General features: G+C 46.1%; 1 protein-coding gene across 2 annotated transcripts; it reads left to right on the top strand.

Moving 5' to 3' along the window:
* The first annotated feature begins 1,184 nt into the window (after window positions 1–1,184).
* fam136a (family with sequence similarity 136 member A) lies at window positions 1,185–6,530 on the top strand. 2 transcript variants are annotated; one of them, XM_043681618.1, is made up of 3 exons: window positions 1,185–2,905; window positions 3,755–3,969; window positions 6,232–6,530. In XM_043681618.1, the coding sequence occupies exons 1-2, from the start codon at window positions 2,771–2,773 to the stop codon at window positions 3,941–3,943; spliced, it is 324 nt and encodes a 107-aa protein (XP_043537553.1). In that variant the 5' UTR covers window positions 1,185–2,770; the 3' UTR covers window positions 3,944–3,969; window positions 6,232–6,530. The 2 variants fall into 2 exon arrangements, with proteins under 2 accessions (XP_043537553.1, XP_043537552.1); XM_043681617.1 differs by having other exon boundaries at window positions 1,992–2,905; window positions 3,755–6,530.
* Window positions 6,531–11,599: the final 5,069 nt, after the last annotated feature.

The following is an 11,599-nucleotide window of genomic DNA, read 5'->3' as shown; positions in this document are numbered from 1 at the left end:
GGGATTTTTTTTTTTTGAAAAGAGTAAGTCATTCTTCACAAATGTCTCTTAACAATGAACGAAAACTAGGGCCCTCACAGAGTGAGGCAGTGGTGTTGTGGGAATGTCATTGGACTGGGAGTCCAGAGACCGTGAGCACTGTTCCGAGAGCAGGACTCGAATCCCACACCGACTTTGGGGGAATTTAAATTCAGTTATTAAATCAGGAATGCAAAAGCAAGTCCCAGTAGTGCTGACCATGTCAGTCAATCCCGTTCCTTAAAGGAAGGAAATCTGTCCAGGGTGTGGCTCCACACCCCCAGAATGCCCTCCGAAAGTAGCTGAGCCAGCAGTTCTGTTCAGGGGCGATGAGGGATGGATGCAAAATGGTGACCTTTCTCATGAAAGACAGGAAATTAAAAATTCTCTTTCCGCGCTGGGTGTGGGAGAGAAAGTAACAGGAGATCCCACTTAACCCTCAGGCGTTTCCCACTATTTAACTTGATTATGGCTGATCTGGACCTTAATTCTGTCACCTGGCTTTGGTTCTTTATTCCCCCCCCTCCTCTGTACCCGACAAAAAATTGACTATCTCCCCCTCATGACATTTCCAATCGTCTGTCCACTAAACCTCAGAATTGTTCAGGGACTGAGTTGCCATCTGGTAAAAGGTGGCTTCGCTTCAGTCGGAAGAGCTCCTTGTTCTGTATTGAAATGGCTCTGTCATTGTGGTCCCACGTGTGTCATCACACTAAACTATGAGCAATCGATGTGTGGTTGTCCTCCTTCTCCTCCTCCTCCTCAAGCTGCCTCCATCTCCTACCACCTTCCTCTCCCTGTTATCTCCACGGCAGCGGGGATCACAAGCTTCAGACAGTTCAGTGGGTCCTGATCAGAGCAATGCATGATCTGCAGACTCTACCTTGCGGGGAGGGCATATGAGATGTTTGGAGGTGTGTGTGCTGTCTCCTGCATCTGAACGGTGCCTCGTCACATCGCAAAAGATTCAGCACAATTCTCCACTTCCCATTCCCCTCTTTGCATTCCCTACGATTCCCGTCTTCACATTCTCAATGATGCCCCCCTTCGCATTCCCAGGAGTTTGTCTTGTTGCATTCCCGGCGACTCCCCTCTTCACATTCCCGGCGACTCCCCTCTTCGCATTCCCAGGCATTCCTCTCTTCGCATTCCCAATGTAACCCCTCTTAACGTTCCCCGGGGCTCCTCCCTTTGCATTCCCCACCATTCTTCACATTCCCAATGTTACTCCATTTTGCATTACCAGGGATTTGTCCCTCCGCATTCCAATGATTCCCTTCTTCACATTCCCTGGCAGCTCCCCCTTCGCATTCCTGGCGATTTCTTCCTTTGCATTCCCAATGATTCCTCCCTTTGCATTCCTGGTGATTCCCGTCTTCGTGTTCTCAATGTACCCCTTTGCCTTCCAGGCGCCTCTCCACGTTACCAGTGTAGCCTCGCGACGTGCTTATTGTCTTCCCTGGCGAGCCTCTCCTATTTTGGTCAGTCACAAACCCAGCGTTTCCCATGTGTCAGGCGTGGTGGGGAGACAACACATTTGACCATCTTCAAGGGAGAGGAGGGGTGGAGGTGAGGTGTTTGGTGGATATCCCCAAGGCCATCCTCCTGCCCTCCTAGTGATCTCAATCCACAACCTGGCTCCAAGTGGAGCTGTTGCTTTGGGAGTCTAGGGTCTGGAGAACAAATGATGTTTCCTGCTCAGTAGAGCTGGATCTGAGGGATTGGTGTCGTGGAGCTGGGTACGTTGGCTTGGGAGAGACCATTGTTGTTGGCCTGCCTTTCACACCATCCGGTTTTCAGGATCTTGCAAAGGGATCGTGGGTCTGTTATAGGCTTCAAGGCTTATGGGGACATGGATCTCACTGCCGTCGTGTTATAGATGACTGCAGTCCGTAATTTGATTACTTGTTGGCCCTCTAATCATTGAGCAAAGGCCCATTCCCCAGTCAAAATCTCCTTGGCTTGTCCCTGACTGGAACCTCAGTGCAGGAAAGCGCAGAGGGGTTAGAAATTCCTGTAAAATAGACTGCAGGAGGTGTGGGGTTTTGCCATCGGTCTGTCTCTTGATGGCAATGTGCGACGCTGTTCTTCCAGCTCGTGACTACCAAGTGAAACTGGCACTGGGCCACACTGATGGAAAAGCAGTCAAGCAATTCACTGTCTCCAGCGCTGCTGCTGGTGCAACCGAACAGAGTTGAAATACAAACTTGTGATATACAGCTCCCTCCCCCACTCCTCCTTCCGGTTAAGTGATTATCTGTGCTAGCATGGGCGAGGGCAGATTTCAACAGTGAAGGGGCTGTCAGAGACTTTGTTTGCACGGTGTCAACCAGCTCTTTTCCCATAGGACGCAGCTATCACTGACAAGACCAGGATTGTTGCACTGTCCCTAACTTTCCCATGTACTCAGGGGCTTGCTGGACATCTTTGACAGTGAGCAGTTCAAGAGTCAGCATTTTGTCCCCTGAAGTGAATCTGATTTGTATGACAGTCGTGATCGTTTTTGTCCCTGAGATTGGCTTTCATGTTTAGCGTTGACTTAGTGTTTTATTAATTTTGAGTTGAAATCAGCCTGGGCCCCTCAGGGTGACCTGTCCACCGATGTATTCCCCTATTTGGGAATTGTTAAGCAGGAACAGTTGGGTGGTGAGTTGAATGAATGAACCGTAGCGTTCCCTTGAGGCTGCGTTGCGATGCACGGGCAATGAGCGTGTCTGACGGTGGTGTGTTTAAACTGCCTCTCTAGGGGAAAATGTTTCGGTGCAGTGCAGACTGCTGCGAGAATGCCAACGCCTCAATGGAGGAGGTACATCAGTGCATCGAACGTTGCCACGCACCCCTGGCACAGGCACAGGCCACCGTCACCGGGGAGCTGGAGAGGTTCCAGGTAGGGAGCAATCTGCACACAAATCCAGCCGGACAGGACGGAGCTTTGGGTTCAGTATGATAGCTTGCAGGGAAACTGGGTACTCTGATAAAAGAGCAGAGTTTTCCTTTGTTTTTGAGAAGTGTTTGGTGGCGGGAGGGAGGGACTCGAAGACCGCAGGCAGCACTTCGAGTGAGGCTGCATTAAGGGCTATAGTTTTCTGATGAGGTGCAGGTCCAGTTCTTTTCTGATTTGATTTACTCGTGTCACGTGCCCAGATACAGTGAAGAGTTTTGGTTTGCTTGCAGTCCAGGCAGACCAGACCACACACAGATCATCAGGTGGTATAACAGAGCGAGGAATGCGAGGTCACAGCTGCAAAGTAGGTGCACAAGAAGCAAGATCAATATGAGATTTGAAATTTGAGAGGTCCATTCAGGAGTCTAATAACCGTGGGGAAGAAGCTTTTCTTGAACTCACTGGTTTAAACACCTCACCGAGTCCACAACTGGAGGACTGGGCAGTTATTTAGGTTCCCTTTCATTGGCAGGTGGGCATCAGTGGCCATCGCCAGCACTGACTGCCCGAATGGGTGGCATGGTGGTGTTGCCGTGTATCATCTGCAGCCCTTGCCCTTCTAGAGGGTTGCAGGTTTACAAAGCGTTGTCATAAGGAGCAGTGCCTCTTGGAGATGGTGCACACTGTGTGCGTCAGTGGTGGAGGGAGTGAGGATGGTAGATGGGCTGCCAAGCCAATGGAGTTTCTCCTTCCCCATCTTTGTCCGATCTGCTTGTTGGCATCCTGGACGGGAGCATTCCTCTTCACTGACCAAAAAGGGTTCTCAGGCCGCGCTATTTTTTGTCATTCTAGAATCGACTGCAGCGCTGCATGATGGACTGTAACGACCGAGCGAAGGACGCCTTCCACTCTGGAGTCAAAGAGCCTGACGTCAAGCTGAAGGTGGACTCCTGCGTCAGCAAGTGTGTGGATGATCACGCTGTCCTCATCCCCAGCATGACGCGGACGCTGAAGGAATCATTGACGTCCATAGCCAAGTGAGGCAGCACCTCGGATAACGAAGTCAGGTAATTGTTCGTTCTTCTCGAAGGAAGAGGTGCCACATTGAAGCAGGGATATCACGGCAAATCAAACTCAATAACACCCCGCCCTAACCTCCACACACCGCCACGCACCCACCCAACTCCACCACTTTCCAGCACAGGAGTCTGGTAACTAATCTCTCAATTGCAGACTTGAGAGCAAAGGAGCTTGCAGCAGTGTCCTCCCCACTCAGGGACAGATCAGCAAGACCACAAGGGAGGTGGGTCAGGACTTTACCACATTTAGCAAAGTACTCGATGTTGCTCCAAGGCGGAACTCAGAGCAGCAAAGGCGCATGTCGTCGGATGGTAATAAGAAACTGTAGCCTTTCTGCTCGCTCAGTCCTTGCCTTCTTTCTGCAGCCCAAGCTGGTGGAGAAACACATAAGGGATTTAAAGCCAGTTTGTGTGGCATTGGGACAGCTTGACTTGACCCATTGGGCAAACGGAAGGAGCTGACTGCAGAAACATGCGACCCTTTGACCTCCGCTTTCGATACGTAGCATCACTCGGCTGCCTGGCTGCTCCTTCTAGTCACTGTTTCACACGGATCGGGGGCTCAATTTCACCTCAACCTTGGCAGAACGGTTCAGGGAATCAGAATGGATTTCAACTCCAGCCATCTCCACTCTTCATGCTTTTCCTTCTCCATTGAAGAATATCTTTGAAGAAGGATGTTAGTTAAAGCATGCGCGAGATGATTGCCTTCTGTCAGTGTCTGGCTCCTTGCTGTGTTGTCAAATGAGCACCCGGTCTTTTAAGTGCAGGGCACCCATAACCTTTCCCCTTCCAGATCCTATTCGATCATAATTTGGAAATGTAAAGAAAGCTGATTTCTGTTTTTATTAAAAAAATTGATTTCAGTCTCATCTGGGTCATGGAGTCGTAAATCAGAGTCTCATTTGGAAGCGTCAGGTTTCAAAAGGAAGTCAGCTCCAAGATTCCTTGAGCTTAATAAGGAAAAGGTTCCCCCATGCTGTTTTCGAGAGCACACCTCCCAGTGTAACTTAGGTTTGAGGAGCTGGCTGATTCTTCCAGCAGAAATGTTTTGAGCTCCCCTTCGGGTGAATCGTCAGACATTTTCTGTATTCCCTCACCCCACCCCGCCGCCGCACGGCTGGTTTTGCTGACTTTGAATAAAGAAATGTCGGCAATTGAGTCTCAGCATGAGACTCACTGGTACTCACTCTGAACTTTGTCTCTCTCGTGTGATATGTTGATCCTCTGACTGTGGTGTGCACAGGAAGTGTGCTGGAGGTGATATGCTGACAGAGCTGATGGCAGAGTCAGATTCTGAAGTATTTCTCATGACCGCCGCTGCTCTGACAGTCAGTTTCCTGCAGGACTGTATACCAATGTGGAAGGGACAGGAAGTGTCAGTTTTTGAGTTACACCTTCCACCAACTTCTCTCCTCCGCGTTGCAGTCGTTTCTGGGATGGGCCATGGGCTGGAGGGTGGGAATGCTAAAGACAACAAGCTGGTGCACAGGATTTGCCCACAACATGCTCGAGAACCTGTCATGCTCTTCCCAGTAGAGTTGGATGGTTCTTTGAATCCCATTGCTTTCAGCAATACCTGCCTAAATGGGATGGGAGTCAGAGCACACAATATTTCACGTGGGGCAGAATCCTCACAAGATCACAAACCGGGATCTTCATCTGTCTGTGGGTTTTCCCACCCCGACATCTGTGATGTTTCAAACCCTTGAGTAAAGCCTGCCATTCGTAAGCTTCCAATTCGGATTCTGACAACGAACCATTGAATTCATGTGAGTGTGCTTTTAGCTCCATGTAACGGGAGGGGAACAGTGCCCTGCCGTCATATCTTGAGAGACAACGGAGAAGTGTTGATGAAAAGAGAGACAATGTCACTGAAGTTTTTGTCCCCTGTGGTATAAATTATGGTGATCACTTGAAGTTTGGCATTGAGTGCAAGAGGAAGAGCTTTGGGAATATGTTTCTTTTTGCAGCGCTACTAACAAGCCTGTAATAATGTCACGTTTGCCCGGTGAACCATTAGACCTTGTGTTGTCCAGGCATCATTAGCCTTGATTCCCTCAAGCTTCACGTCTCCAATAGTTTTTGGACAGATTTAAAGGAAGCAATTGTAGTTATGTTCTTGACTCTGCAAGGATTCTGACACTGTTCAAGTTGTGTGTCAGGTATAAGCTAATTGTGGTTTTACTTGTGCTCTGGTCAAAAGACTGTGACATGCATGTCGAGTGAGGTGCTTTTTCTGATCTACAGTGTTGCTGACCACAGCTGCTTCATGTCATGTCTGAACCACCTACCTTCAGAAATGTGTAATTTGCAGGTCGATGAGAATATCGCCCCTCCCTGCAAACAAAAGCCAGGACTGAAAAAGTGCATCTGTCTTTTGTGTAACACGAGATGTAAGTGTGTGATTCCATTGAGTGCTGCCTGCCATGAAGTCTTTTCACCTCTTGTTCATCTCCAGTCTGGAGTTGGTTTAGCTGTGAAGGTTTCCTGTACGGAACTCTGTGTGTGCACGCGCGTGCAGTGTTCAATTAAAGATTTTAATCATGCTCTGGCGTCTGTCTCTTGTGTGCTGACTCATGTGGAGGTAAAGTTTGCAGACAACACCATGCTCATGGAGTGGAAATTGAACAGTACGGGTGAGGACGGGACGACTTCAGGGGCTGGTGAAGTGTGCACAACGCAGTAACCGTACGTCAGTGCAGATACAGTGTGAAAAATGTGTTGAAGGGAGCAGACGTGATCAAGTCGGTGTGTGTTACACATTACTCAGAGGCTTTGAACTGTGGGAACGTGCATCTTTTACATGTATGTTGTATTCTGCAGCCAGTGATGATAAAGACTCTGATCTTCATTCCATTGTTATGGACCAGACCAGACCCGACCCCTATAAAATATATTAAGATAGCCAAGACCATAACGTTTTATTCTTAAAGGTGTTGCATTCCATATGCAATTCGCTTGGCTAAGTTACCCGATTTGAAGCAAAACACGCTTTATTCATACACTGCAGTTAAAATACAACAAAAGAAAGAAGCAACTGGAATAACAACTCAATTGGAAAGCTTAACAGAAGATAGATTGTTTAACTATGAAACCGTGTTTGTTGTACTGTAGTAACATCCCCTGACACATCCTTGGCCAGGGCAAAATCGGTTGTCTCTCAGACATTTCTAGCAGCAGGAAGCGAACCCCAGCTTTTAGCTGGAATGGAGAGAGGAAAAACAGCTTCCACATCCAGCTTCAGGACCCCAGTAGCTGCTACTGAAAGCTAAAACTAAAAGTCCTGGTTGTGTGGGTGCTTGAAGCTGCCCATTTAGGCTGCTTCTGCTGTTCCAATTTTTAAAAAACCACCAAGTGCTCACAAGCTGTTTGTTGGATTCAAATGGGCGACTCTTCACCTCTCTTCGACACAAAAACCGGGACAAAATACACCTCTCAAAACCACGGTGCTGTCACCCCCACCCTCCCTTAAAAAAGAGATGCAGGTGGCTTCATTTTTAAAAACTTTTATTATGGTAGAAGTACACTACAATGCACTTACAATACATTAACTCTGAAAGTGCAATACTTTAAGTCCATTTGTCTGTTTTTCCCACCACTGAGTACCCCCATCTTCATTTACCAAAGTTGCGACAATTTATGGGCAATTACGTTTTCCAGTCCTGCCACGTGTATACTGTTCAAGTTGATTGGCTGTTGTCATAAGCTCCATCTCAACTTTTATGGGTTATGATCAATATGTACAATTGTCTAAGACACAATATAAATGTTGCAACGCCGACACCAAACTCAAGATCTTCACAATCCTGGACTATTTCTGTTGATGATTATTTAATTTTCTGGAAAAATACCCAGGAGGTCTTTGTATCATCATGTTAGCTCGCAAGAGTGCAGCATTGACACCCACATCACTCGCACCCTTCAATGGCTTTGTGTAATTAGGTGCAGTTAACACTGGGTCAGCGGTTAAATGCCTTCTGACAGTCCTTCATCCATTGAAATTTTCCGCAGTTTTTCAACATGTCAGTCAGTGGAGTGACTGTGCTAAAATTCAGTACGATCTTCCGATAAAACTTCACTCATTCCGAGGAATTTAGTACTTCCATCATCATTGATGGGATGGGAAACTCCCCAACAGCCTTGGTTTTCACATCCCATGGGGCCGTCAGTCCATGGACAGTGTCACGGCCCAGGAACATGACTTGGGCTTTTGCAAACTCACTCTTAGCCCACTTCCCAAAGTCGATTGAACAATTCTGATAGTTGCTCCAAGTCCTTCTATGTGTGACTAGAAACCACCAGATCATCGATGGACACCACACAATGGGTAATCTCAAAATGACTTTATGTGTTAGTCTTTGAAATGTGGCTGGCTCGTTCTTCATGTCAAATGGCATGACTTTAAACTGGTTAAGTACACTCACTTCACAAAAGTTGAAATTTCCTTTGCTCTTTTTAAAAATGCCTTAAAATCTCTAAAAATGTTCATTGCTTTACGTATTCCTCCTGGCATACGTGTGTAAACCGTATGCTCACAAATAAATTCTTTAAAGAGGTCTGGCAGTTTCTTCTCAACCAACCCCTAGCCATGTCGTACAATCTTTAGCAGCTTTTTAGTTTCCACTGTGCCTTCCTTCACCACATCAACAAAACTCACCAGCTCAACCTGTTTCCTCACATCTGTCTTCCCAGTGCTTTTTCTAACCCACCAATACTGCGACTTCATGTGGGCCTGCTTTATTACAGTGAAAACACGAGCTTTTTAACTTCTCTATCCCCCTCATGCGTTTCAATGAGGTCTACTTTTCCCTTGCCACCTGAGGATTTCTCTTTCTTCCCCCAATTTCTATTCCTCACAAATTGAAATTGATGTCGGACGCCAAACTTTAATTTATGATCCAACTCCTAATCATCTGCCATTTCTGCTGCTAATCTTGCAGTCTTAAGTCTCTGCTGTTCCACATAAGTTCTTAGTACTTCAGCAAATTAACTTTTGAACTCCAAAATAGTTGTCTAAGAGCATCATATGTTTGATCAATTTCCAGTGCCCTTATCCACCTATTAAAATTATTTTGTCTGATCCTTTCAAACTCAATATGCGTTTGACCAGGTTTTCTCGTTGGATTCATAAAACGTCTGTCGGCTTCTGGTACCAGCTGATGTGCGTTTACGATGGCATTTATCATCTCGTTATACTCCCCAGATACCTCCTGTGATAGTGATGCAAATACCTCTCTCGCTCTACCTACCAACCTTGTTTGGATCAGCAACACTCACATGGTCACCAAATGTTTCATTTGTTTAGCCTGTTTGTCAACTGAAATGAAGAAAGCTTATATATCCTTCTTATTGAACTTAGGCAACTCTTGACCACATTTATACAGATTGCCACTCGGTCTTTGGCCATGATGGGATTGCTCTCCATCTCTATCTTTGTAACTACTCTGACCTTTCACCTCTGCCTCTGCCATTTTAAGTTGACTTTGAGTTTTCAGTTCTGACCACTGAGGTTCAAAAACTCTCTCTCTCTCTCGCCTCGCTGACAGCTCCCAACTCCAATTTGTTTGCCATTTTGGAAAGCTCTGCCTTCTGGAAAGCTCCCGAAGTGCATTCCTCCACCCCCAGAAAGCTCTTAGCGACTGAAAGAGGGGAGTCCAGAACTAGAGGGTATAGGTTTAGGGTAAGAGGGGAAGATATAAAGGAGACCGAAGGGGACACTTTTTCACGGAGAGGGTGGTACATGTATGGAATGAGCTGCCAGAGGAAGTGGTGGAGGCTGGTACAATTGCAACATTTAAAAGTCATCTGGGTGGGTATATCAATAGGAAGGGTTTGGAGGGATATGGGCCGGGTACTGGCAGGTGGGACTAGATTGGGTTGGGATATCTGGTCGGCAGACGAGTTGGATCGAAGGGTCTGTTTCCGTGCTGTACATCTTTGTGGCTCTTCACAAGGCAAACTATGTTCAAACCAATTGAATGCAACACACAACATGAAAGACCCTACACTCACCACTTACTGCCTTTTGGGTCCAACAATTCTAAACCCAACCTGGAATTAGAGCATTTGATACTGGATCTGCCCTCAATTGTTATGCCCTCAAAATATATTAGGAACATAGCTTAGACCATAACATTTTCTTACTTGAAAGGCAAGTGTCAGGCATTGTGTTCCTGATGCAATTCAATTGGTCAAACTACCAGAGTTGAAGCAATACATACTTTATTTCATACACTATAGGTAAGATACAGCGAAGGAAAGAAGACATTAGAATAACTTAACTCTGTTGCAAAACTTAACAGAATAATAGATTATTTAACTACTAAAGAATAACTGTTCCAGTATTGTAACGTCCCATAGACACACACTTGACAAAGGCAAATTCAGTAAAATAATTTGTCTCACAGGCAATTCAAGCTGCATGAAGAGAACCCCAGTTTTTTAGCTGTAACAGAGAGGAATAACAGCTTCCACATCCAGCTTCAAGACCCCAGCAGCTGTTACTGAAAAACTAAAACTTCAAATCCTGGTTCTGTGGGAGCTTGACCCCACCCATTCAGGTGACTTCCTTTGTTCCAACTTAAAAAAACAAACTAATGCCTCACAAGCTGTTTGGTTAATTGGATTCACAAACACAACTCGGCACCACTGTCTTAAAACCTCTCTTTGAAAACAAAACCGAAACAAAAATACACCTCTTAAAGCCAGAATATGTGTCACACCATCACGTTGGCATGCCGACACAGGAATAGGAATGGAGGTTCATTCCTCAAATCTGCCCTGTTTTTCAACAAGAATTATCCGCGAATCCTCTTTCATTCCAGCTCCCAATAGCCCTCAACTCCCTGATTATTTCAATAATCTGTCTTTAAGTACTGTGTGATCGAGCCACCATAACTCTCAGGTAGAGAATTCCAGACACTCACCCACCTTTTGGAGCAGGAAATCATTCACATCTCAATTTTAAACGAGTGTCCCCTTATTCAGTAAAAAAGTCTCCATTTCACAATTCACCTCATGGTCCCTCCCTGTATTCTTAGAATCTTACATGTTTTTGATGAGATCACCTCTCATTCTTCTAACCTGTTTAGCCATTCTTGATAATTCATGGAGTTATACACCATGGAAACAGACCCGTCAGTCCAACTCATCCACGCCGACCAGATATTCGAAATTAATCTAGTCCCATTTGCCACCATTTGGCTCATCTCGCTTAAACCCTTCCTATTCATATACCCATCCAAATGCCTTTTAAATGTCATTGTACCAGACACGACCACTTCCTCTGGCAGCTTATTCCATATATGTACCACTGCGTGAAAAAGTTACCCCTTAGTTCCCTTTTAAATCTTTCCCCTCTCACCTTAAACCTATGCCCTCTAGTTTTGGACTTCCCCTATTCTGAAGAATAGTTATTCACCCAATCCATGCCCCTCATGATTTTGTAAACCTCTATAAGGTCACTGTTCAGCTTCTGATGCTCAAAGGAAACAGCCCCAGACTATTCAGCCTTTTCCTGCAGCTCAAACCCTCCAGCCCAGGCAACAACCTTCTAAATCTTTTCTGAATCTTTTGAGTTTCACAACGTCTTTTTTATAGGAGGGAGACCTCCAGG

This window comes from Chiloscyllium plagiosum, chromosome 42 (assembly GCF_004010195.1).
Source record: "Chiloscyllium plagiosum isolate BGI_BamShark_2017 chromosome 42, ASM401019v2, whole genome shotgun sequence".
Lineage (NCBI taxonomy): Eukaryota > Metazoa > Chordata > Chondrichthyes > Orectolobiformes > Hemiscylliidae > Chiloscyllium > Chiloscyllium plagiosum.
The sequence above is the reverse complement of the archived record's forward strand: the minus strand, read 5'-3'. Positions and strand labels throughout refer to the sequence as shown.

What these genes read in the sequence shown, in the direction of transcription:
- fam136a (XM_043681618.1), top strand. Translation starts at nt 2,771, where the DNA reads ATGTTTCGGTGCAGTGCAGACTGCTGCGAGAATGCCAACGCCTCAATG. An exon ending in GGGAGCTGGAGAGGTTCCAG is followed by an intron (nt 2,906 to 3,754) that starts GTAGGGAGCAAT and finishes TTGTCATTCTAG; the next exon opens with AATCGACTGCAGCGCTGCAT.